The sequence below is a fragment of the Triturus cristatus genome, chromosome 10 (assembly GCF_964204655.1).
Source record: "Triturus cristatus chromosome 10, aTriCri1.1, whole genome shotgun sequence".
NCBI lineage: Eukaryota > Metazoa > Chordata > Amphibia > Caudata > Salamandridae > Triturus > Triturus cristatus.
In genome coordinates, this window is record NC_140593.1 from 248,293,319 (window position 1) to 248,321,110 (window position 27,792).

Sequence of the window (27,792 nt, forward strand, 5' to 3'; positions counted from 1 at the left end):
CACCCTGAGGTGCCTGCCGAGCGGTGCAGGGATGAACACAACCTCCCATTTCCATATGGGAGCTTGTATTCCACCAAAGTGTCGGTTGGAGGAAACTCCGACCGACATCGTAATAAGCCCCAAAATATCAAAAGGTAAGTGCATATAGGGGGATATAGATTTACTATTTTTAATTCCACATCTATGTACCTTAAAGGTATATAAATCTTCAAGATACATAGATGTGAAATTAGGTATAGTAGATCTTTACATACTTACCTATAATATTCTGTCTCTCAATATTCTGTCTACAATATCAATGTGCCATGATAGTCTATAGTTAAAATTGAGGATCCATACGTTCTCAGCCACATTAGTATACTCAAAATAATTACTTCCAGCAACTTGAGAAAACCTATATTGCACATAAAGGTTAATAGTTGTGCTTTGAGTAAAACATCTGAGTTACAATGACATCACAGCTGACAACACATGCTGCAAACGTACACCACTGCATCATTTCTTATTTGACTATTTTTCATTACTTCTGATTTCTCATATCCCAACACCTTACAGTGTTTACAGTATCATATAGTTAATATTTTCCGAAAAAGATAAAAAAGGAAATCCACAAAACCAATCCTTTATTTAGTGTATGACAATTTTAACCTTAACAAATTACAATGCTTACTTAAGATGACTAAAACATCAAGGCTATTTTAATAATAAAGTTAAAATGTCCCAACAAGTTCGAAGGGAAACAAAGTGATATATAGCCAATATGTGTGTCCAATTATATATAATACATAATCCTATAAAATAGCTTGAAGCTTCACAAGAGCATTTTTACATTTAGCAGTTTAGGAATTAATTCTGAATATTGTCATAATCTGACCATTTTTCTTTTCTCAGCTGTGGCTTAATAGGGCATTTCCTGTATCCAGCTGCTGAAAAGAGTTGTAACTTTATTTTAGGATTTCCTATTTTTCAGAAATATTTTGTCCTACCGTAATTGCTTTTTTAATGTGAGGTTCTTGTAAGTTTCCTCAACCTTTAAGAATTATTATTGAGTTTAATTATTCTAGAGAGCATCTGTGACGGTACAGTGCCAACCCAATGGAAGGTAGCTTCCAGTTCAACCTTATAAATACATGTAATTATGTATGGGTGATTGGCAACACTATTGTCGCTTTTCAATGTATATCTTCAACAATGTTTGCTCAACTCCTCGGCAAAAAATTATTGTACATTTTACAAGTATCAGACATACTTTCTTACCTTCTAGTCTGGATCTATCTTTCGAGATTCCACAAGCAGTTTGGCCAGTGTGCCACATTAACTTTCCAACCTAACTTCTTATCTCAAGCTCTGTATCTTTGTTGATGAGTTTTCAATTTCACGGTGTAGAAGGGCTATTGTCCTGATGTAAATGTAGAAAAGTGCCCAGGAAAATGCTATGTTTGTGGAGTTCCAGAGTTCTGCATTTCAGACCTTAAATCCTACACTTGCAACCATGAGACACACAGGCAAAGCCCACTGTCTTCATTTTACCGCGCCTGGTCTTGCGCACCACATTGTGAGCAGTTCCATTTCCTGCGCTGAATAATGCAGTTGGTGTAAGGCACTAGGGTGCACTTTCTCGCTTTGCAGCACAAGGCAAGGTTTTTGCATTGTTGGGAGATGGCTAGTTGATTCTTCTGGGCATCTATATCTCAAGAGCAATTTGATATTGCTATCACCTGAAATATTGTTACTAGTGTAGAACACGTTTTAAATAGATTCCAATAGTTTATAGAAGACGTAATTCAGCCACAGTAAAAAATAATTCAACACTTGGTGCTAAGTGTTTGACCTCTGACTTCCGACATCTTATCAAATCTCACAATATCAAGCTATGCATCAGAGAACCCCACTTTATCGTGGCGCACTACATCACTAAATTCCATCATATACTACATATTACCACACCACAATCTACCTCATTAAGTTCAGAATTCTGAGGGCTCTATTTTTATGTACTTTAGAATTTTTCCAGATTATACCAAATTGAAAACTTTATTTTTCAGCTACTTTTTCAGCTGCACAAGTAATACTGCATTTTGTCTACTGAACTATGACATAAATCTGCAATTCATGAGTGGTTACGTTATCTTCTTGAGGCTAATATTCCTAATACTTTTTTAAGGCTAGCACATGTTTTAAATTCCTCTTTTCTCGAAAGGTTTGGTCATTGAATGTTTTTCTTTTTGCATTAACCATTACAAGAATTAAAGAGTCAAATTTACAAAAGTACTTTGCATTCAATAATACAATGCTGCACAAAGCATCACAAGTGCAAGAAGACAATTTAGAAATTACAGTTATTTATTGCAAATCACAACATACATAATGTGAAACCTTGTAAACTGCATAACAAATGCAGTGTCAACTAGATTTTCCAAGCTCCTTGAACTCACAAGGCAATGTATTTATGTTTTCAAATAAACTGAATTCAAAGCATAGAATTGTTACTGAGTACAGTGGGCAAGTAGTAGCAATTCATGGTGGCAGCTGCCTGATAGGGAGAGCTTTCCCTGCATGTGACAGCTGCCAGATTCAGGGGTCGCAGAAAGACTTCCTGTCAATAGCTCCATGTTTCTGTGGATGATCATTTCATAGTTCACCACTGTTGGTGGTATTGTGAGTACTGTCCTTTTCAGTGCTAGGGGTTGCAATGCTGGCACTTTGTAGAACCCAGTATAAATGTCTAATGTCCTTTTCAAACCCTTGGCTCTACATTGGTTGTACAACAGTACAACAGAGGTAATTACATTGTATGCCTTTACCACGCATTTTTTAGCACGCTTGTTTTCTCCGTGAATATGCAATTAAACACATGCCAATACCACGCATTGTTTTTAGTTTTAAAAACAATGTATTTGTGGGGGGAGACCGTCCACCCCGCAACTTACCTTAAATGCGTGATATTGGCATGTGTTGTAAATGCCTATTAGCGGCAAAAATATGTATGCTAAAAAATGCGTTGGAAAGGCATAACGGCTGTTTTCCCTCTGCATTTATAGCTGGGCACAATGAGGCAAACATCTAAAATCCACTTTGTGCATATTAATGAGGCTGGTCTTGTCTACCTTATTCTGGACAGCTCCTTTGACCTGAACTAAGTAGTGCATTTGGCACAAGGCACCTGGGTGAGCCTTCCTGCTGTCCTGCACTATGCACGGTTTGTGTATCACTGGGAGATGTCTAGTTCATACATCAGATCCAATATATTAAAGGCTAATTGCTATCACAGGAAATATTTTTTGAGTGCAGGAATATGCCAAGGAAGTGAGTGTTATGAATTAACTGAGCCCGTTCTGCAGGCTGATTCCAACAGTTCATACAAAATATCAGTCGTCCACAGCAGAAAAATCTTTTACACAGTTGGTGCTATTCAGTTGCCACTAAATTGCAGACTTCTCACATCATCACCACACAACACTATATACCACTTCATCCCACCACAATACCACACTTCACCACATTTTAGCCCGCCAACTCCAAATATCATCCCACCACAACACCACACTTCACCACATTTTAGCACACCAACCCCAAATACCATCACATATTGCCGTGCCACAATTTACCACATGTCACTATCTTGACATGATGCTCTTATTGTCACACTCCTGTGACTTCACAATCCACCCTCCTGATGCAATGCCTCATTCTCTTATCTATGCAATCCATATTAACCATTCTCTAAATTGTCACTCTACTCTCCTACCTTCACTCTCCAATGCCCAAACTATAGACTTTTCTCACCTGGTACCATAATCCTGTTACACTTCATTCTTCTCAACGCTCCCTGCTGGCTCGCTGCTCTGCTGTTCTAATTCCAAAGACCATTCAACTGACTCCATTTTCTTTACTTAACACTTCTCCCCCCAACTGCTTAATATAAACACTTCAGTCTATAGATATAATTCTCCTGAGTTTACAGTGGGTAAATTCACATAGACTCTGCTAATTCTGCTTGTTACACTCCTGGAATAAAAATGAGGACAGGAAATAAGAAGACTGTAAAACACGAACGACAACATTGGAGGTTTTCTGGGGGATTGTCTACAATTGCAACACCATACATGAAATTAAAATGAATGCCAAATTAAAAAGACTTAACGTGATAGGAGAAATTGTCATATAGGTCCTATGCGTGGAGCGAGTTAGTATACAAGCCATCTGTTTAGTAAGCAAGAACTAGCTTGTGAATGTACTTTAAAAAACTGTCTTTCTCTGAAAGGAAATCAGTGACTCATTTCAAGCCCTGGATGAATGTGGTTTTACTGAGACTATTTAAGGGTAGAGAAAGGTGCCTGTTTGTAGGTGATTTTAAGTATATTTGCACTCGTATTCACCAGTACTTTAACTGTTAATTGCAGTAATCTAAGCCAGGCAGGATCATCATCATACAATGATGATTTTTGGGGAAAATGTTGGGAAAGGTTTAGAGATGGTGGAACAGATGAACGAAAACTTGAAGAGTCAAGAAGAGCAAAGGTTACATGTGTTTGACACTGGCACCAGTGGGAGAAGGATGCCCAGAGAGTGGTACCATCATTATTATTATTATTTCGAAAAGATAAAGTAATTAGTGAGAAATAAAACATTGGTTGCTATATCATATCTTTGTCTTTCAATAACTAATTTATTGAAGTCAATGTACAAATAAAGAAGCGCCTTTCTTTTGTCTGTCCAGCTAAAAGTAAAAATTGGTTTCATTTGTATAACCTTCTGATAAAACTTGAGAGAAGTGCTACCTCGACATTGAACAGCAGGCATGATCATTCTAAAACCCCAGGGGGCAGGGAAGCTTATGGAATTAGGCCGCATTAGAGGCCAATTTTTAGAAGAGACCTAATCCATGATTCAGAGTAGTGCTTCTAAATTTGGTGATGTTACTGAGCTTGTCAAGTAATATCAGATGATGCCCGGGTCAAATATGTGCTAAGGTACAGCAGTTTTTGGTTCTCTCAGCATCACGCATCGTGATTTTTCATACTTTTATGTAGTCAATGAGTTGAGTGGCTCTGATAGGGTAACATCCCAATTAGAGTTCATCAAGGATGTAATGGTTTTGCAATTTATTCCAGCATACTGGTTCTATTTTCAGCGCTATTAATTGCCCTGTTGAGTACCTGGTAAAACAGTAAGAAAATGGCAGCAACGCATCTCACCCTAGAGGATTCTAGGGATAAATGCCTTATCACATCAATGGAGGAGAATCTAATATTCTTAGTAAGCGCAGTTTGGGTAAACTTACACAGAGCTCATTTAGGCAATGAATCATTCGCAAAGTTGCTTACACACCTATAAATCCGGTACTTGTAAAGTGCAAACTACTCACCCCTAAGGGTCTCAAGGCGTTGGTGGCCATCGGGGAGATAAGATGAGCTATTGCCCAGAGTCACATGGCGCTCAGTTGAGCTGCCGCCGGCGCTCCGGAGTCACCTGCCCTGGCCTCTGCACCACACCTCTCTGCCTGACCACACCTCTTCACCTATGTTTAAATGAGGTGCACAAATGCCTTCACTTACAAATGAGTAGCATTGCAAGTACCATAACATCCGCTTCTGTGATTTCTTTGTAACCCTTTGACAGCTTTAGTTGTGCTGACTGAAGCCACCATAGGAGGAGACCATCTCCATGGGTGGGGCAGAGTTGTATTGTCCACCACATCAGTGGTTGAGCAGTCTATAAATAATCTACTTACTGTTCACTCCGAGTGCAAGGATTTTTAAAAATTACTTTTTACTTTCTTACATCACTCATTTGCACTTATACTTTTCCTTTCCATCAGTAGTTTCTGATTAACTTGTTGTTTGTTGTTATAATGGAATTTAAAAGCTATAGAAATATTGCAAAAAGAAATGCAAAATTCCAGAAACAGTGCTTGCGGTTTGCACCCGTGCAGAATGAGTAAAAATATGGAAATTATTAGAAATGATGTTAATTTGCTGATAAGTTAATGTATAGCAGTTTGTTTCTAGCTTCTGGTCATGTATGTTTTCTGATTAGAGACGCTAAGGCTCTAGAGACCACACATTTAGCACATTGTACAGAAATCCACAATTAATTCCAAAGCCTTACTTTCACACAGGATGAACTTTCCAATATACCTTTGTTGGGATGTGCCACAGAGTACAGATTACCTTTTTTAACATGGAAACGGCAGTAGTGCCCAAAAGGTATAATTTACTAATGGATACACGAGTCTGGGTTTTGATGGGCCAGCTGTTAAACGTACCTTTTTGTTACAGTATACTTTGAGAAATATTAACAATGTTCTCATGCAAAGCAGGGCAGCAGGCAAAGTTGCTGTGCTGCGTTGCATGAAAGGGAGATGGCAGAAATGCACCATATCAACTAAGATATGACGCGTTCCTGCTTCCTCTTAGCGCTGGCACACTCTGTGCTCCCTAGCACCAGCGCAGGCACCCTTGCATTGTGGTGCAAGGGTGCCTGCATTACAGACAGGATTGTTTTGTGTACGCAGACGGCAATTTCCTCTTTCTATGTGTGTTGCAAAATGCAGCAAATGTGGAAAGAGGAACTAGTGAGGAGAAATAAATGTATTTCTCCCTGTTACTCCCCACTGGGTGCGGCGTATCATTTTGTTGGATTCCTAGGTTTAAAAGTCTTTGTAAATCTGGGAATGCACCAAAATCTATTGGTGGACAGTAGCGGCTCCTGGAGGGAGTGCTACCGGGCAGTGATGCAGGGCGGGGGAGGGGCAGCATGCGGCTTAGTAAACTCCAAAATATGGCCGAACGGAGGTAAGTATACAAATAAATAAAATAAAACGAATTTGCCAAATGCGATGCAGCGCATGCAATGAAATTCATTTTATTTGTCCTCCGTTCGGCCGTAATCCAGAGTTTACTACCCCCCACCGTGCCCCTCCCCCGCCCAGTGTCACCCACCACCCGGCAGCACTCCCTCCAGGAGCCGCTACTGTTGGTGGATGCACCTGCTCCACCCATGGAACGCCTTCTCAATTCAAGGTAACAAATGTATTTACTAAACCACGCAAAGCCATTCAAATTGACTTTGTATGGCTTAGTAAATAACAAAAATTTATTTACATTAGGGCTGCACCACAAAAGTGATGCAACCCCGACAGGAAATCTTTGTAAAGCCGCCTCGTAGTGTGGGCTTTAGGTCTACCCATTTCAAAAACTGATTTTAACTGAAAAACCTCTTTCAGCCATTGCCTTGAGTCTTTGGCCCTTGGCTCAGCCATGTGGAGTATTCATTTCTCACCTGATGCTATTAGCTATTCGGTGTATCCTTTTGCTTCTTCCACAGAGTTTGCATTAAACTGCAAGGGATTTGGACTACTTTATAATTATAGTAATCTCTGCCTGCTCTTGCTGGCTCCCTCCCAAGTGTCTCATCATTATGCTCTCATTTTTGGGACTAAGTACTTGCTTTTTGTTTCACAGAATCAAAGGGTGGCCTATGCTGAATGCTTGATTCAGTAAAGGCAAGGGAGCCTTAATTATCGTCCTTCCTTTCTTGCTACATCATAAAACTAAAGTAGGACTATAATGAAAACTTCCTTGCCTGCCATCCAATTTTCTGTTAGAAATAGAAATAAATAAGCATTGGCAAAGCCAATAAGACGCAACAATCCGAGAGCTATAGGCATTGTCAATGTTAATGCGTTAGTGTACAGCGCTATAATTAGGGTCAGTCTACAAAATAACACAGCCACATCACAGAAATACCAGGGTCTACTTTGTTTCTGTTTCACACATGATTCTGGGCAGGAATAAGTTCCAGAGTCAATAATGCATGAGCATTGCACTGCATTGTGTTCTATGCTTTCGTAGGTTTGTCATTGTCGATGGCGTTTATAATATTTTGAAAATGCACAAGACAGTGTGGGTTTTACTAAACTTCTCGCCGATTTGTTACTAACTGTTGGAGAGCTGTTGCTAAACAGTAGACTAATGAAGCTGTATTTAAGTACGAAATAATTATCCCTGTTCAATTTTGAAGCTTTATGTTAGATAGAAATTTACATTTTAAGACAAAACAAGATTAAAGGAGTACAGTACATACATGAAGTGCTGAGTTGAAAGTCGGTAATTGAATAATGATACGATGTCATAGTGAATTACTGAACATATAGAACTGTTGTGACAAAAGAGAGAAACGTGGCTAGAAAAAGATTCATGAGCTATTGAGAGCAAAATAAAACTACATTGAAAATATAGCAGTAAAACACTTCAAGTAGAACAATTTAAAGACGATGTAAACTTGGCCTTGAAAGCTGCTCTCCATAGCCGTCATTTTGGGAACACCACACTTCCGGCTGTGTAGCCAATTACTGGCCTCAGAATACCAACTCTTAAACAGCCATTGGACTGCATTAACAAAAAAGTATGGGAACTGTAATGCTACATGCAATGGGGTGGGGCCAGTGAGTATGGGGTCAAAGGTGTAGCTAATAAACCAAAATATTCTGTACCTTTTTGGGTGTTTCACTGTCAGGTAGCTACATTTAATACATTTTGAAAAGTTTTTACTGTGGGAAATGCATAATAGTACATTAAAAAACCTATTTTAGTCAATGCCTCTTAGACATCTGTGTGAAGCCAGAGAGCCAAAAAATGTAATCTTGGTTGGTGAAGTGGAGAATAGTGACTTGTGTATTTTTGGTGCTCAGAGGTCACAGCCTGTGACAAAAAGCACTGTAAACATGCAAGTCATTATTTTAAACTCACATTGCACACAGTATAGGATAGACTGCTATAAAATGCGTATGAAGGTTTATGCTAAAATGCTGCTTCCAAAATATAGATGTTAGTAATACACAGATGTACATAATGCATTTTTTTCATAACTGTCCCATCAACTCCTCAGGAGCACTTGGTGCTATCTAAATGCAGTTATTAAAAGCACACACTTCAAAGCTCAGTTAACTCTTTGCACTACCACTCCAAAAGAATACATCTTTGGTATCACAGTGCTTTAAGTGATTCAATCAAGCCTTTAGTAAAAATCCAAGTTGCATTTCTTGTCTGGCTTTAATGTGCTAATGCTGCATGTGCTAGCATTTTAAACCCAGTACTATTGGCTTTGTCAGTGTTTGTTTTCCACACCATCAGTAGTCTATGAACACCTATAACTCTCCACCAGACAACACTTCATTCTATTAATATGACATTCTGTCTCCAAGAGTCCTGGTAAGGGATGTTCAGAGAGTGTCTTGCTTGCATTAATGAGAACGTTGACTGGGTGAATGGTTGAGTAATTGTTCCAAAGTTCAAAGTGCTCAATGTACAAAGATTTATCTGCGAATAGTTGTGACAGCTGTGATACTCCTGGCTTATTACTGGATTTTAGGAGTGAGCATAACTATTCCAAAAGCAAATCATAACATAAAGTTTGTGAATCACGCCTCCGGTCTGAAGATTTCTTCTGGCTTTGAATAAACTGTATGTACACGTGTAGTAGACTCTATACTGCAAGGTTTGACTTTGAGAACATAGAAAGCAATGGTAATTTGTATAACATTTTACATTGTTACCCAAAAATGTATCTTCATAATAAAGGTGAGACTGTGATAAATATCACAAGAAAACAAAGTGTTTATTTATTCAGTTTGAATACTAAGGCTCTGGGTAAATCACAGAATGACATTTTACTCACAAGGGGGCATATTATCAAGCACCACGTTAAAATTATCGCCGCTTCAGCGGCAGAAAACTGCCGCTAAAGCGGCGATAATGGGCTTTAAAATATGCCGTAGAGAATTCCAATAGAAGCCCATGTTGACACCAGAACATGGGCTTCTATGGGAATTCTCAAGGGCATATTATCAAGCCCATTATCGCCGCTTTAGCGACAGTTTTCTTGCGATAATTTTAACGCCGTTTCTTGATAATATGTCATAAAGGCCGCTTACAAAAGCTGAAAATCCACCAGTAAAGTAGACTTTATAAATTCCAATGTTTAGGTTTTGGACAGGATTGTATGCGTTTCAGGCTTGCAAAATATTGCTGTGAACTCTCTCAGACATCTACGTTTGGGGGCATTTTCAAATGTGTTGCAGGAACTTTCCTACCCTGGACATGCAAGTAGATCTACTTCAGTAAAGGCAGGAACACGTGCACTTTCAAGAGGAACACCTCTATTTTTCAAGTTTGGTAGAAGAAGGTGTTTACACCAACAAAATATTTTTCTTGTGGAGAAATAACAATTTGCCTTTGCGCTCACTTTCTCACCATTTACTCAAGCAGTATTTTCCACCGGATTAAAAGTCTACATGTAGACGTTTTGTGCATTGAAGTACTACTAGCAAGCTAGATTTACAGGAGCAGTCCTGTGACTCTTTTGGAATCCCCAATTTTGGAAATCTGCAACAGATATTGAGGTAATTCGAGAAGAACCGATTCATGACTTTTTCAATCACCCATTAACTTGTAAGTCAGGTTCATATTGTCTAAAGATCACACATTTCAAGTGGTTCAGAAAGTTTATTTTTCTCCAGTATTAACACACCATTAAAGTGTTTTAGGAATTTTGGGATCCCTTTTTGCTTGATGCCAGCCCCTACTTGTAGGTGAAAGGTGCAGTGCATCTTACATTAGTTTATCTACATGTGGTCCAGAAATTACTTCGTGACTCTCTTAATAAGGTACTCAGTTATTAATAAACCAGTATTTGTAGTGCTCTGCATGAAACAAGATCATCATGGTTGTGTTTTAACCTGCATACTTCAAACTGTACAAAGAATTAAAGAGATGGAGTACTGAGGGAATTACAAATAATGGTAACAGATTGACCTGCCAAGACTTGTTAATAATTAGCAAAGTATGAATAAAGCAAGACAAGTATGATTAATTCTAGGAAGAAACAAATCACCACGAAAAAATTGCATTAAAAAAATTATAATTTGATTGGAAAGATAATTTTATGTTGGCTTAGTTTTTTTCATCCTAGAAATGGAATTGGGATAAAGCATTGGACACATAGGGGGTCATTATGATGCCGGTCGGACCAACCGTCTGACCGCCATCCTTGCAAGCTCTTTCCGACCACCATGAAGGTTCCCCCTGCTGTATTATGATGCAGCCACTGCTACTGTGGTGGTCACAGCTACAGTGGAGCACATATCCCTGAATATGTTGTTGCAAATGTGTACAAACTCACATTAAACATGTAAATTGTTCACACATGCATGGCATATGTGGGGATATGCCTTGTGCACCATGTACACTATTGATGGAGTGTGGCAGAATGTGCACAGTCCACTCAATGGGGGATACATACCGCAGAAGGACTTACCTGGATTACGGCGCCCATAGGATCAAAGTCATTGTTGTTCAGCTGCCCAGATGTAAGAGGGACCTGGAGGAAGGGACTCATGAGGGAAAACTGGAGAAGAGAAGCGAATTTGGGTGACTATGCACCCCAAATCCTTAGTTTACGACGACTCAAGGCAACTGGTCGGATCGCCATGGTCGTGTCATCGGAAACCCACACAATAATACGGAAGATGGTCAGAGATCCCTGTATTGCCCTATGAATACGTTTTTTTCTCTGTCTGCCTTTTCAGCGGTCAGAGTCGGCGGTCTCTCAGTTGTCGGTCGAAATACACGATGCATGCATCGTAATACAGCTCTCGGACCGACTGCTTCCGAGAAGACCGCAGCAGTCTGACCACCTCTGACAGGACTGCGGAAGCCAGTCCAACCGGCATTGTAATGAGGTCCATAATTTGTGAGCAGAAAAGCATGCAAGCAAGAAGCAATGCAGCCAGTGCTTCGTTTGTGAAAGAATGGGTGCCCAAACTTCTGCTCGAGCCCATGGAATTAAACATCGGCACTCTGAATACCAAGGCTTTGTTCTCCTAAAATCCACCTCAGGCCTCCTATATCCACTACCAGACACCCCCTACTCCCCCTCCTCCTTTATCTACTCTTACAGGTTTCTGCTTACTCTGTTTATGATGGTTTTTCCATCTTTCTGAGAAAAGAAGCTGTAAGGAGATGCACTGATTGTGTGCAACATAGAAGGAGCCACACAGTCAGTGCTTCCTCTCCTCAGAAGGGAGTTGTGGGGTCCCCGGGAGCCCCTAGGCATTCCCTTGCAGGTGGGTGGAGTATCACACTCCACCCACCTTTGGGGGAGATGTTTGTCCCCTCTTGAATCTGTCGTTTGCCTCCAGTGAAAGACGGAGCTGCAGTTTCAAACCACTGCCCTGTCTTTCACTAGTGCACTCTCCTCAGCGCAAGCGTAGGCCTTGGCCGAGGACAGCAAATTTATTGTGTTATTCGATGCACTGTTCAACCTCCTTAGCATAAAGAACAGCGCCTTGTCATAAAACAGTGCTTTACAAACCAATGAATACATAATTTAATTTGGAAGTTGATTTGCATAACCAGCTTTGAAGCTTTCCAGTTAAAAATTATGCAGATCATCATCTTAGCAATAAGCAAGGTCCAGAAGATATGAATTAAACGGAGCCTAAGTCGCAGATAACTGTGCAATATGGCTCTTTGTAGCCATTGAGGGATTCTGGTGAAATGATAAACCATGAGGAAGAAGTCAAGGTTTTTTGAAAATATCACCAAAGCCCTAATATGGTAATGTAGGAACATACTGCACCTTACATGCTTTGTATTTTTATACTAATATTTATTTATTTTTGAAATTTATATTAAAGTTTCAAAACAATGCAGCCATACAAAGTTTCAATTATCCACATCTCACCTACAATCATCTAAACAAATCAAAGCATACACCCCATCACTATCATTTAGCCGACATAAGCCCTGCTATATTCAGTACATGAAGATATGAAGCATTTCAGATTAGTTTAAATTACAGCAGCATGTTCATAAGAAACTGAATGTGTTTAGGGGGGTTCAACTTCTCTATATGGAGATCTCTCGGCTATTTTATAGATTTGCAGCAGTTGCTTGTACATCTTTGGTCACAGACTGTTCCTCAGCATGTTGTAGGAGGTACGGTTTTTGGGATTCCCATATATCCTCGCCCCAGATTGGATAGGCGTCAATTCCCATTAAGTATCTAGTTGTTGATTATGAGATGTTAAATCCCACAGCCAGGCTTTAATTTTTTTAGGTGAGCTGTGGCACCAGTGCATGGGAATTCTACACTTTGCCAGAAGTAGCGTCAAGGCTGTATGTTTCCTCACTCTAGGAGGCGGTATCTTTCATGCAGCTCATTAAGGTTACATGCTGAGCTGTCAGGACCATAAACAACATCATTTGAGTGAGGGTTTATAGTATCTTTTCCCAGAAGCTGGCAACCACCGGGCAGTGCCACGTCAAATGCAGGAACCAAGCTGCATCTAGTGAAGCGGGAGGTCTCTAAGCCCCATCTATATAGTGATTTAGGAGTACAGCATATCCTGTGTTGGCACTTTACATGCGTCAGTTTAAGGTTGTTCATCAGTAAAAAGTGCATCAAAGTAGGTTAGGCATTCTGCGTTAGCATGACAGAGGCACATTGGATCTTCTTTCTGCATAGCCAAGTATACCTAGGAGACCGGTTTTCTGGCGAAAGCTGAGTTTATCGGTGTTGCCAACATGACGAACCTTGATAGAGAGTAGGGAACATGTCATTTGTGGCCCTACATGTTTTGCAGAGTTGTAAATATAAAAATATGTCAAATGGGGTGTGGTCTATCCTGGATCATATATCCGTTAGCCGGAATCTGGGCATATTTTTAGAACGGGCCAGAAGAACATCAGCTCAAGGGGCACGCTGACTAGGCAGTGAGGATATACTCTGAATTATCTCTTCTGTGGAGGGTGGCAAGTCTTGGAACTGGCGATAGCCATCCCCAAGCCAGCCAAGTTCTATTCTGCAGAGGAATAAATTGATGTCAGCTGAAAGTATTTTGCTGAGATCCTGATATAGATATCTTTAGCAAGACAGGGGCATGTCGAACACCTATATCTCAAGTGACAAACAAGTAGTCAATCCTGGACCAGGAGTTGTGTGCAGTAGTGATCCATGTGCCTTCTAGTCACCCACTACTCTTATAATGGAAATATCGACAATAACATAATGAGTCATAATTGCTTACAGCTATGAGACTACCATGGGGTGAGGGTGGCATATTGTATCTGCCTTATCTAAATGTAGATCTATAAATACGTTGATGTCACCTCCTCTCCGATAATTGCTTGTGACTGAGCTACACACCATTTGTCCATATATGGTGGAAAAAATCTGGACTATCAATGTTAGGTCGATAAGTGCACACCATAACAATATCTTCCCCATTAAGTTGACTTTAAGAATGATATACCTTCCCTCCCTGTCCTGAGTGGTTAGACCTCAAGCGGACACCTTTTCGAATTGCAATCTCTACTCTTCAAGCGTATGGGGAGAATGATGCCTCCATTACTATGTCTGTTGTGATAGTTCTGAGTCTGAACAAATTGTGGCCAGTAAGGTGTGTAAAGAAATAAATAAAAAACGTACCTGCTTTTCCGTCGCCTCCCCTGCAAACTTCTCCTCCATCGTCTTGTCTTCTTCCCGGCTGCTGCCTGCACCAGAAGCACCCAGACTTCAGGACTCTGCCAGCCGATCACGATGCTGCAGGAGCAGCCTCATGATTGGTCTGAGTGGCCATGAGGCTGGGCATGTTCTCCACGGGGCTGTGCAACACAGCCCAATGGATAACATGCCAATGGATAACATGCCAACTACGCATGACTGTTTGACCGGCCTAGCGCGTGTAGGGAGGGAGTACAAACCACTCCTCCTCCCTCTGCAGCGAGCCAGCCCTACCCCACCCAAAATCGCAAAGGAAAATAAAGTGATCTTGTTATTATCATTTTATTTTTATTTTCCACTGCTCAATGAGCAGTGGGGCGACGCTCCTCTGCTTTAGCGTAGGAGTCTCCACTGAAGTCTGATATGGCTTGGGATCAGGTTCCCTCCCTGGGGGTACTGTGCCCAGTGGGCCTAGGTAAAGCATCTGTTTTTAAAGGCCAGCTTGGGCTGCTTGAGGTTTTGTGTACCCATGTTATGTAACTCAGTAATCCCTGTAGAGATTCTACCCTAGGTGATTATGAGTCAAGCCATCTAATAATGTTCCCTGATTGCAGTGATAATGCTTTGCTTACTTTCATGAAGATGGTTCAAAGTAAATAAAGGGCAATGGTCAAGCTCTCCGGATTGGTTTAGAGCTGTTATTGTAGAAAAAATACACTGTCCTGCTTAGAGACTGATTTGCTGGGGCAAGGGAATCAAACTAAGATTGGGCCTTCCATTGGATAAAATTTGTATTTCACACAATATGTCATATCCATGAAATAACATCGCATCCCTGTAAAATACAGGTTGTGAGACCACTTGTTTAGTATACAATACAGCCATACAAAATGTTATTGGCCTCCTAGGCAGTAAATGCAGGAAAATAAACAGGCTATCATAGAAACATAAAGCCATTATGCTATGCAATTTCTCAGTAATCCCACTGAACCTCATAACAGAAGAAACACTGGGGCATATTTACAAGCCCTTAATGCAACAAGAGTGTCACTTTTCATGATAGTGGCATAGCAGCATTCCCCATATTTGCAAGGTGGCGCTTAAGGCTACCTTGTAAATATTAAATGATGAACATGGTTGTTAGAAACAGGTCCAGGTGACTGGGTACTTCGTCAGTATGATGACAGAGTAGCATTTCCACCAAACTCATGTTCCGTCCTCCCTATTTAGACACAGGTATGCCTTAAGCCTATCGACAATAGAGTCTACTCCGGCTCCGTAGCAAGCTTACTACTCCAATGGCCTGATGTAGCATGGGCCATCAGTGGCTAACGCATAACACCGTTAAGTTTTGATGGAGGGCTGTTCTGTTTGCGCAACCCATTCATCAAACTTTTACAACATTGACAGGAACCGACATGACGGCGGCTGAAAGTGGACTGACTGTGGATTAGGAACTATTTTTGGTTTGGATAAGTTCAGTCTTCATTATCTTGTTACTCAAGTGTACTATAATGCAAATATAGCGAAAAAAAGATTTTACAAAGTTATACCTTATGCCATATATTTAAATTATAGATCTCCAATCTTTCATGACCAAAAGATCAACTTTGTCAGCCTGTGAATGAGACTTTTACAAACATCACATATAAGATGTAGTGCAAATATACTGCAAAATGTCTTACCCATGATTTTCTTTATCCCTGTGAATTATTGGCGTAAATACCAGCAAGTCAGGCTTCGTTTAGCTTATATTATGAAGAATTGTTTCCCCCTTTCATCTCCGATACCAAGCATTCACAAGGGCCACTATACAAATTCATAGATGCTAGACTCTGAAATAAACATTAGTGTCTGAAGAATTATCTCTGTTTTCAAATACAATTTGCACCCTTGTTGATATCTTGACTGTAGGAGAGTAGGATCTGCCTCTTATGGTTCCCCCCACTTTTTTTGCTGCTGTAACACTGTTTTCGACTTTGGTCTGGCTGGGGCCCTGCTATTTAGGACCCCAGCCTAGCTGCTTCCTCTCTAAATTGATTCCATGTACTTTAGGTACACTCCAGATTGGATTCTGGGGTACACTTGTGAGTCCCTAGTATATAGTATACTATGTACCCAGGGCATAGTTACCCCAGAGGCCTACCAGGGGCTGAAGCATGTATTATGCCACCCCTGGAAAGACCTCCAAAATGACACCACAGGTCTGCTACTTCAGCCTGGGTAAGGTGGTGCATGCACCCCTTACTGTGATATAGGTTCACTATATCTCACCTATTAATGCACATATAAACCCATCGGTCACCCCTATGGCAGGCCTAATCAATCCTGAAGGCAGGGTGCTTGGTTATATGTGAGAGGGTGCCCAGGCATGAGCTAAGCTCCTCTGCAGCCTTCTGAATCTATCCTCCGGGGTTGTCAGTGGTGCAGCCTGACCATATAATCTTAAATGCATTATAACCCAAAGGTAAATGCTAACTTTGGACTGGCTGCACAGAAACATGTCATGTTTGGTGTCAAACACCTTGGAATCATACCCCCACACCAGTAACTGGTGTGGAAGTATGATCCCACCCTTCTAGAGGGAGAGACATGACAGCACCGGTGTACCCGGTACCAACTTCACTGAGCCCTGGCATCACAAAATGGATGCTGCAACCACAGACACGGGTCTGGCCTCCTGCTGCTGACCAAAACTCCGGCACGGGAGGCCTGGACAATAGGTTTTCTGTCACAAGGAGGTGTAACCACCTCCCAGACAGGCTGGTGTGTATTGGGGCTGGGTGGGAGCACTCTGAGAGTGCTTTGAAGTCCTGCACTGGGGGCACATTTGGTGTCCCTGTGCATAGTCCAGCTCAAACCGGTTCAGGGGCTTCTAGCCCCTGCTCTGGCACAAAACTGGACAAAGGAAATGGGTGTAGCCACCCCTCTTTCCAAACCCTCCCATAGGTGGGTCCCCTGAGTTAGTCCAACCCCTTTCTTAGGTATAAGTAAGGAACCCCTGGCAACAGGACTTTAGATATCCCTGGACGAAACTCTGCAACTGAGTGACTCCCCTGCTTGGCAGGCACCAATAAAGCAATTGCCAGTCTGCATCTCCGAAGCTCCCGCCAGACTCCGAAGTATCTGCAGCCCACAAAGAGGATTTCCAGACTTCTCAGAGGCCGACCCGTGTCCCCAGCAAGGCTGAGACCCGCAGCCCTCGTGAGTAACGTGGAATCGGAACTCCTGGTCCCCATGCACATTTGCAAGTGCATTGACTTCTCGACCTCTCCTGAAGTTGTGCTTTGGGTTACGTGTATCCCAAGCCCCGAGCACCATCTGCACCAAAGATTGTGGGACTACACTCCACGAGTGTTCCGTGAGCCCGCTTCTTGCATTTCAGCTCGAGGCTCCTTCGCAATCCCTTGTCTGTCAACTGGTGGGTCCCTGTGAAGGCAACTTTGATTTTCCTTGGGCTTCCCTGGTTGCTCCAGATGTGCCCTGACTCCCCACCAAGTGGTGAGTCCCTCAGACCTTGCTGGTCTGCACCGAAGCATCTTTCTCCTTCCGGTGTGTGTTGCTGTTGCCAAGGCTTGTTGTGTCCAATCTCGACACCGACGCTGCAGCACTCGACATCCTTCGTGGGGCAGCTCGAATCCAGCTCCGGGTTGTCCTCGACGCCTCCTGGTCCTTGTGGCTGAAGAGTCAAGCTTCACCTCCTTCACCTGAAATCACCCGACATCGGTGGGCATTCGCCTATTGTGCCCCTGGTCACTGGCTAGTGACCCAGACTCTGTCCCCTCTGCTTTCAGGTTCTTCTCATCTTCGATCCAGGCTTAGATCTCTATGGACACTTTGCATCTTCCCGGCAGCAGCACTTCTTTGACTGCTCCTATTGAAAACGATGATGCGACCAGACACCATTTGACACCTATGCACCTGGCTTCCCTGGGTGAGGTAACTCGAGTACTCCAGTGCTTCCGTGGGTGTTGACCCTAGAACTTCCTAAGTCCAAAAGGGTTTGGTCCTGGCTCATCTCTAAGTGTCCCTAATCTTTAAAAATCTAACCACGGCTTTCCCCATAGAAGCTAACGGGAGCTCGGGCTGTGTTCTCACACTGCACATGGCCCCCGTGGGTCCCCTGTGTCACTACCTCGTGTGGTTCCTTTGGGTCCCAACGATTCTATAGGCTCTAGGCCCTGTGTCTAGTTAAGTCGTGGTTCTTATACCACTATTTTAGTATATGGTTTGGCTCGCCCCTAGGGCCTAACGTGTATTTGTGCTATTTTACTGTAATATTTGAAGTGTAACTTATGTGTTTGGACCTCTAGTCTCATAAAGAGATTAGTAGGGTGTGTTTAGAAATAAATTCATATATTTTATATATATACCTGCTGTGGTTGACTTTCATTTAGCCATTCAAGAGATTATAGACTGGTAAAACAAGCTGCTTTACATACCTTCAAGACTTAGCCTGAAGGCTGGTCTCCATAGCTACCACTAGGATAGTTTTCAATAAAGGTTGTCTTTAACCTATCATCAATAAGGGATTGTTTGGGCTGGTGCAAGGTGCCCACTATAACTAGTGGGCAGCATATATGTGTGGAATGAGAAAGCAATGGAAGCTGCATCCAATTTGGGGGTTCTTTCCAAAAGGCTGGTTTTCTCAGAGTCCGATTGTTGCTGCATTCCCGTCTAATAATGTCTTGTGCTAGGCATATCTATGACTGGAGTGACAATTAGCAGTAGAGTAAGTGGCATGCCACTTATGAGATGCCTCTATGGAAGTGGCAGTGTGTGCATGTCTAGCTGGTGTCTCTGACAATTTGTTAAGTCCAGGTCAGAGCTGATCAAATGACTATCTCATGTCGATGAAAGGCTAGGCTGAGGGAGCAGATGGCTCATTTGTTGCCATTTTGTTATGAAGGTTGGCAGGGATGAAGCAATCAGTAACATTCCAGCCCATAGCTTGTGTGAGGTGAAAGGGCTGAGTTATAGGAGGCACATGTTGCGCAGTGCCCCCTGAAGTTCAGAAGGATGAAGATGGCACCATTTACTTATCCTGCTGGCATGTGTGCAATTCTTGTTACGATACATCTGCACTGGTCACCTAGCCTATTGGAGCTCCTCAGAAGCCAGCATGCTAGAGCTATATATTTGGTCATGTTACATCCCATTGCTTCTGTAAGGCCTTTAGGATTGTGGTGCAGTCAGTCACATGTCCAAAAATTGATTATTGAATGCCACTGGGACTAGGATGGAATTGGTTACCAATCAGACCTATAATGTCTGTATGGCTAGCAGAGTGGGAAATAGGTAGGCTATCCAGTTTTAGGTTTAAACCCATAATAATTGATAAAATCCCACTGAAAGGGAAACAGCCCTCATTAGTGTATTCATATGAACACTGATGAGTCACAAACTAAAATGCCATTCAAAGAAAGAAAAGCGAGGACACATCATTTTTATTTCTTCGTTATGGGGCCAAGTCAATGTCACTTTGTTATACAAGGTAGAAGCAAGAAAGACTGGTCTAGGATTCTTATTCTTGAGATTCGTTTTTTAGAGATGTCACTAAAATATTGTTTCATCTTCCTTTGTTTACTCCAGTTTTGTTTGCTTAGGTTAACGTTGTCGGGTTTAGAAGCATGTTTTAGACCTGATCTAATTATTTTGTACATGTAGAGAATCTGAAACATTAAACTCCTATTTGAGCTGTTGGTAGTGTTTAATTCTTTCACTAATTGGTGAAATGACTGGTCATAAGAGTCTTGGCCAATATGTACCATTACATTTACCCACAGACATGGAATGAGTAAAACCCTTTGATACCCCAGCTCCCTTTTCTAACAAGTCAATATTGAAAGCAGGTTTACTGCAAACCAACCCAGGCTTTAAACATTTAACGCAAGGTGTAGTCACGGGTAACTACAAAAAGATTGCTGTCACCATGCAAATGGGATATTGATGTAACCTGGCCCAAGTCTTTCCACATAATAACAAAATTCACAGCTGCAAGGTGCTCCATTGTTATGTGTGATACCTTCAGACACTCCTAGCTTTTTAACTGCACTTTACTGCTGGGATTATTGAGCCCATACGAACAAGGCGAACAGTGTTTCAAGTCCCAGAACACAATGTGATGTCTGTAAAATGGTCAGGACTGACTTGAAGTGAGGCATTTGCTATGTGGACACTTGCCAGCTATGAAAGTCCACACAACAGCAGCACCAAGTAATGTAGTCAGGCACATGGTGTAGACATGCAGTGTTGATTGTGCTTAAAGCATCAAGTTTTGGTGGCTTGGAATGCTGGTCTACAAATTAATCTAGTGCATTCAAAATTGTAAAGGTTTTACAATGTACTATGCTGTTGGCATGGTTTGTCACCCATACAATGTTATAATATTCATTTAGGAATAGGTGAATGACCACCAACTGTATATTTGAAAATAGCACTGTAATTTTCTAAATCTAATAATAGTCGTGTAAACTGGCACTGGGCACAATTTTAATTACAGAAGAGTTATTCTGGTGATTTTGCATTACTCTTGTGATTGGGAATTAACAAAAATTCCATGATTATGCCAGTTTGCGTAATTTTGCATAATTTCAGGCAAACCTGACTTCCTAAGAGCACAGGAACAGAGTGTAAGCTGCTGCTGGCTTCTGCTATTCCTGTTCTGTTGCATTTAGCACCATTTTGTTAGAGCAAAATGTGTCCACAGCCAAATCAATGCCAATTTCCCTTTTGATGAAGAGTTTAAACATGCCAACCATGAACCCCTGGATAGTAATGAAGGATTATTATTTCTACCACATCTGGGTTTGGGTAGAATCTCAGAGAGTGGGAATGCATTTTTTTTTTTTTGCTTTAAATTCCAAGTTCAAATTTGTAAGAGTGTTGCTGTGCTTTTGTTTAATCTTTTTGTAAGGCTGTCACATATAATCTTGCAAGTTCTTGTTCTTCCCAAATACCCATCTATGCACAGTCCTTCAAGTTCCCTAGATTAGATATTCTGTTTTTCACTTGCTACAAGGGAAATGTTGCTGGCTAGTTATGCCCTTGTTCTCAGTAGAGGTTTGAACTTCTTTTGGAACTGTTACATTGTGGTACCTCCTAATAGGAATGGGGTTTCTGGTTGGCTTGGGTATGCACCTAAGCCAGGCAGAACCCACCACTCTAGTCAGGGTAAGGAAGTTACACACACACACAAGATAACCCCTGCTCACCTACTTGGTAGCTTGGCAGAGCAACAGGTGTAGACCAATCTTACCAAGTTTGGAAGAGAGAGCACATGCACTTTAGCACTGATCAGCAGTGGTAAAGTGCCCAGAGTCATAAAACCAACAAAAACCGGTGAGAAGAAATACAGAAAGAAGGCAAAATATTTGGGAATAGCCCTGCAAAAAGGGCCAGATCCAACATCTCCCGTATTTGCATTCCCGCAGATACTGTATGATCCAAGCATGATAATGGCCAATAAACTAATATATTTATATGCTCTCATGACCAAGAGAGTACATCATCAGAATGCGAATATGGCTCAACTAACGTATTACGTAAACTATGAAATATTTTATCTTTGTGTTAAATATGTTAACCCTTGTTTGAATTCCCAACTTGCATGTTCTGATTGTAAAGTTCCCCTGAAATTATTTGTACTCAGCACATAAATGTACTATTCACAGTTCAAAAATGATACAAATTATTTGTTGAGGGCACAACTTCCATGGATATTTCATCAATTTTCTTTTTCAGTGACATGGCTATCCACATTAGTGCGGGACCAGAAATCTACAACCTCCACAGAATGTGAACTCTGAATGGACAATCCCAGCAAACTCTGCAGCAAACGTTTACTGTGTGTCGTAGATTATTACCACTGAAGCCGCAACATTTTACACAATATCATCATTGAATCGGTGAAGGAACAAATCTCACCACTTACCAGATGGTTCACTTGTTTTAAGCAGGTGCCTGTCTCCTTAATGTTCCTGGCAGGAAACTGTGCACTGTCAAAACAGACATGATTCTGCATCCTTTATTTTGCCTTCAACCACAGACTTACAGATAGAAGACAGAAATACTTGGTAGGTTTTTGAAAAGAGAACAGACCACAATATATATACAATGGCACCGGTGTAATTCTGGCTAGTGGAACCCAACATCGACTACCACTGAGTATCTACCACCAAATGGAGCTGAACTCTTATGTGACAATTTATAAATAGAACCTGTCGCCAGCCGATGGCAACGCTGAAGCTGAAATGATTGTGGAGAGCAATGTCTCTGTGTCTTTTAATATACTGTCCTTCCCTCAACTTCTTCTTAGGTGACATGAATGAGTGTGGTTGTTTAAATTTCTTATGAGCTAATGCCAACATTTTAGGCCACAAAATATCTACTATTATATGACAATGACCCTCCAGTGATGGCTGACAAAGGAGGCGTGAATGAAGTCTGTAACAGAGTTAATTGTGTGATGAGATTTGAGGGATACTGTTATGTATGTTTTAATGGACTATTAATTAACATTTCTCACCACTGTGTCTCTAAATAAATTTTCCGCTTTAACTTTACTTTATTCGCTTGATAATTTATGTCACGCCAGTAAGCATACATGTTTTCCACAATCATAGGACACCATTGCAATTCTTTAGACTTGCTTGTTTGTTTGAGTAGTTTATTTACATCCAAAAGTGCAAAGTGTGGGTATGGTTTTTTTTTAGTTCTAACGATATATTACAAAATTGTGTGTTTTATTTCTTCTGATGATTCAAGTTGTTTCCATTTTCTTTGTGCATGCCTTGGACACCTGACTGAAAGAAGCATGTTATAGGGGATCCATTCACGATAGACTACCTACAAACATAGCTCTTTATTCTGCAAAAAGTGAATAAATCTACGCTAAGGTCATCATTCAAGGTGATGAGAGTTTCAGATGCTATCACTTCACACATAGAATCACTGATCCTGCAGGGAAGATAATTCTGTGATGTGAAATGTGCACACTATTTTAAGATTTCAACTATGGAATGGGGAATTAACTTGGAAATTGGGTTAGCTTATCGATTTGCCTGTGGAATTCCTAAATTCAAGCTCTTTTGTTAGCAATATGTACCTCCAGGTTTGACCTTGCCAATGGGTCACAGGAAATACCAGGGACAATTTCACCTGTGGTGATACCCTGTGCAAAATTATTGCATTATTCAGACCTTCTGATTTGGACACCAACCAGTATTTTCCTTCCAGTGTTTTAGAGGTTTATGCCCAAGTAGATGTACTCATTTTTGGAATTCACAATGATTTTATAGGTTACACCTAGACACCTGCGATAGTTTGAAGATTCCAGATGCACTTCTGAAAACACTCTCTCATGTGCAGATATAAAATATGTTTATTTGGCAGACCTGCCAACTCACCTGGTGCCATCGTGTGTCGATTTTAACTACCTTCCCACGGTCAACTGGTTAGGAGACAAAATTACACTGTGGTAAGAAAGACAACTGGAAGCATTGCACAGAATATCTTTCCAGCCCTTTTTTGGAGGCTTTAAGCAGCCGATACCCATTATGGGGTGTGACAAATCCCCAGGACGTCGGCGACAGCCTCAGCGACTGTTTTTTTGCGTGGGGAGGGATGATGAGGGGGATTTGTGGAGGGCTGAGTGCCTCTTCAGTAGTCTAAGCATGAGGCCTGCCCCCTCCAAAGCCCCACCCCCTCCTCACACAGTAACATTGTTTTGTAGGTTGGCAAGTCTGAATTGATCATATGAAAAAGTTTTTTTTCCCCAAAAAGTAAAATATTCCCTTCACCTACAACCTCACCAATTTTTGAGGGTTCCATTCCCACCCTGGAAAAGGATCTCCTCCTGCCCTTCTCAGGAGTAGATTTTCAATTGTTCCTAGGATAGGAAAGTGGTCATGAAGGAGTTTGTGAATATCCATAATTGTGTACGTTTGTGGGTGTGCACATGATCACAGGACATTCCATCCCTGAAATTAATGCTTTCTGTCCCAGTAGCACATTCACCCACACAAAAATCTTCAAATGAGTGACTCCTTTTACAAGGGTAGGACCAATTTCTGTGAATTACAAAAGTGGCTTTGCACTTGAAATAAAAGATATTTGAGTTTGCCAAACTTATGCACTCGAATACATCTGTGAATTACATTCAAAGTATTTCTACAAATCTGTGAATTATGCCCAAAGTATGTAGAGAAGTATTTCACCATTTGTAAAAGCTTATTTAAACAGTCTCATCACACATGGTGGAACTAGCTGTTTCTATGAGGCCTAATGACACTGACAGTGGAATAAAGGAGGGCTTATTGCTATAAAATCTAAATTACTAATTTGTACAAATCTAGGTTAAAGTACAACCTTGCTTTCTGAGAGAGTCCCCCAATGTCCCAAATGGTCCAAGTCAATTTAACCCATTAGATGGCATCTGTATTATGTTCACTTACATCCATTCAGTGGTGGCTTTACACTGAAATCCACAGAATGTGGTTCAGGGCTGTCTTTAAGAAACTGTCTTCTATTTTATGTCAAATGCAGTTAAGATTTTGTTCTGTGTAGACCACCCGAATCAGACTTTGGTAGGTGGATATAGACCCAGTTTAGGGACATTTCTTCTAACCTGTGGGATTATTTGTAAGCAGATAACTTCCACAGTGAGGAAGACTTCATTTGTGGATAGTTACTTTTGATAGTTACTTTTCAGCTAATATCGATATGGTAAGAGAGTTATTCTACTGTTTCTTCAGTACCATTTCAGTTCTTTTTTTTTCCCTAGCATACCAGTTGAGATAAAAAAAAATATGAGTGTGTAGCGGGAGGGTTGCTATAAGAAATTGGGTTACTGGTCGAGGAGGTTGAAGCCCCAATCAAGCAACAACCACGATCCTTCTCTGGGTAAAGTCACAAGCAAACTCCAAATTAACCTGTGCTCAACCCTCTGGTAGCTTGCCACAGAGCAGTAAGGCTTAACTTAGATGCAATGTGTCAAGTGTTTTTGCAACACTTCAAACAGTAATAAATTGAAAACACAATACAAGAAACATCCCACACCAATTTAGCAAAATAAAGTAAAATGTAATAATGTGACACCAATACGACAACAATCCACTTAGTAGAACCAGAGATATGCAATTTTAAAGATTTAAGTTAAGATAGCACCAAAAAGCACAAAGTGCCAACTGTAGCTATATAGTTGTGCATGACTGGTTTAAAGTCACAAGTTAGGGCTGACCACGATAGAGCGTGGACTGGATACAGGGACCAGATTAGCTCTGTTGAAAGAGTTGCCTTCAAGTCCACCACAACAAGTTCCATTGCGGTAGAAGGGGCCGCAGGAGCAGGGAGATAGTCGCCGGTAGCCATAGAAGTGGCGCGAAGAGCAGGCTGGGCTTTGCAGATGGTTGTTGCTGTAGAGCGAAGTTGCTGATGCTGTTACGGACGGTCATTGCTGGTGCTTTGGGTTGGTAGTTCCCGCGAGCAGTCAATGCTGCAGCAAGAGTTGGTTCTCCGGCACTTAGCATAGGTGGTTGGCGCGGGTGGAACGTCTTGGAGCGAAGGGTCCCATTCTCATCTGTGAAGAGCCCAAACACGTTAGGGGAGTCCAACTGAGCCACACCAAGGGACCATAACCTGAGGGGCACTACTTGCAGGTCAGGAACTCACTCCAGCAGAGGCCATCAGAGCTCATGTAAGTGCAGATGCAGGTCCAGGCACGAGGTCAGCTGGGCAGTTGCAGTGAGCCTCTGGAGCTTGTTATATTGCTGTAGCTCAGAACAGGAGGTCAGATGACTGACCCTTGGAGTCACTTCAGCCCGGGATAAAGGGTGCAAGCCCAATATTCCTTTTCAGCAAGCAGGGCAGCAGACAAGGCAGTAGTTATATAATACACTTTACTATCATTTCAATTTCATGTATTGCCCCTGAAAGTTCAAGATCAGGCAGCTGGATAAATAAACAAAATGATAACAGCTGTGTGGAGGTAGACACTTTTTTTGGTGGAAGCACGCAACGTCTTCTCAGTCAAAACAAGTACTCCTGGCTCCCAACATGTGAATGGACCCAAAGCCCCTCTCTAGTGTTGCTCACATAATTGTCTGGTGGCAGCTGAGCTGTCAAGCCAGACCAAAAAATGCACAGACAATAAGTGGTAGATTTGGGAAGTGACTATGGATATTCCCCTTTTTTTGGCTAGGGATAAGTATGGAGTAGATTCAGATTGAGGTTATTATCAGGTATCACCAGTCACTCTTTTCTCTGAGCTTGGCCAGTTACCATCGGAAAAGCTAAGAGTCCTAGTATCTTTTTCATCCAAAACACAGATCTTCAGTCTGTCTCTTGCTTATATCTAAATTAGCAATCCACACATACTGGTTGGTTGGTAATCTCCATACAGAGCCATAATGTGGGTATCCCATGTCTCTTGCCAGATTGCAGGTGTGAAAGCTGTCATTGAATTCACATCTATGGCACCTCCACCAGCTCTCTACAGAGTTTGAAACCGTCTTCTTAATGATGTTCACCATATATTGACAATTCGCTTCCAGAACTATCTTGTTATATGTTGTTACATTCGACAAGTGTTGCTTAACCAACCATGTTTGTTGTGCTTTATGAGCTCCCCTTTGCACCCGTGATCTCGTAATTCTCAGCATGACCAGCTGACTTATCAAACTATTTTGGGTCAGACTTGGAAGGTATCACAATATTCACTTCTGACGGCTCTTTCTAATTAAGAGAAGAAATTATTCAAACACTTCTGGTGCCATCTTTCTAAAGAAAATCTTGTCCGTTGAGTCCAATATGTAATCAAAAACATGAGTGGTTTGATCTTGATATTACTATAGTATGTGATTTGACTGTAGTAGAGCAAGTGTGCCTTACTTTACTCACAATGAGCATATTGACATAGGGAAAATCTGGTATTTGTAGCATACAAGAAAGTTCATTGTTCAGGGGATATCAAGGAAGGGCACATTAAAGTTCAATGCCCTAGAAATTCAAGTTTTCAAAAGGCAAGTGAGGGGATTGCAGAAGAAAACATTTGTCTGTTAAAGAATTTTTTACTGCACTGCCTACTTTTTCTACAGTTGACATCCAATGTTTGAGGTATATGTTGTAGTACGTGAAGACGATGAAATGTATATTAATCTTTGAATAACAACAAAAATATGTACTTTGTCCTTACTATCTCTCTCTGTACTCTTCGAGGTAACAAGGAACTCTTGTCGATTTCTGGAAGTCTTCCTATAATCTCTAGAGCAAACTTTTTTTTTAAAA

At 41.3% G+C, this 27,792-nt stretch overlaps 1 protein-coding gene across 6 annotated transcripts in view; it reads left to right on the forward strand.

Annotated features, from left to right (window-relative positions):
- HDAC9 (histone deacetylase 9) overlaps window positions 1-23,072 on the forward strand; it is a 779,881-nt gene extending 756,809 nt beyond the window's left edge. For all 6 annotated transcript variants that reach the window (XM_085630929.1, XM_085630918.1, XM_085630920.1 and 3 more), the window contains one exon: window positions 22,252-23,072. In XM_085630929.1, coding sequence (XP_085487055.1) covers window positions 22,252-22,254 — 3 coding nt within the window. In that variant the 3' untranslated portion in view covers window positions 22,255-23,072. The remainder of the gene's footprint in view (window positions 1-22,251) is intronic.
- Window positions 23,073-27,792: the final 4,720 nt, after the last annotated feature.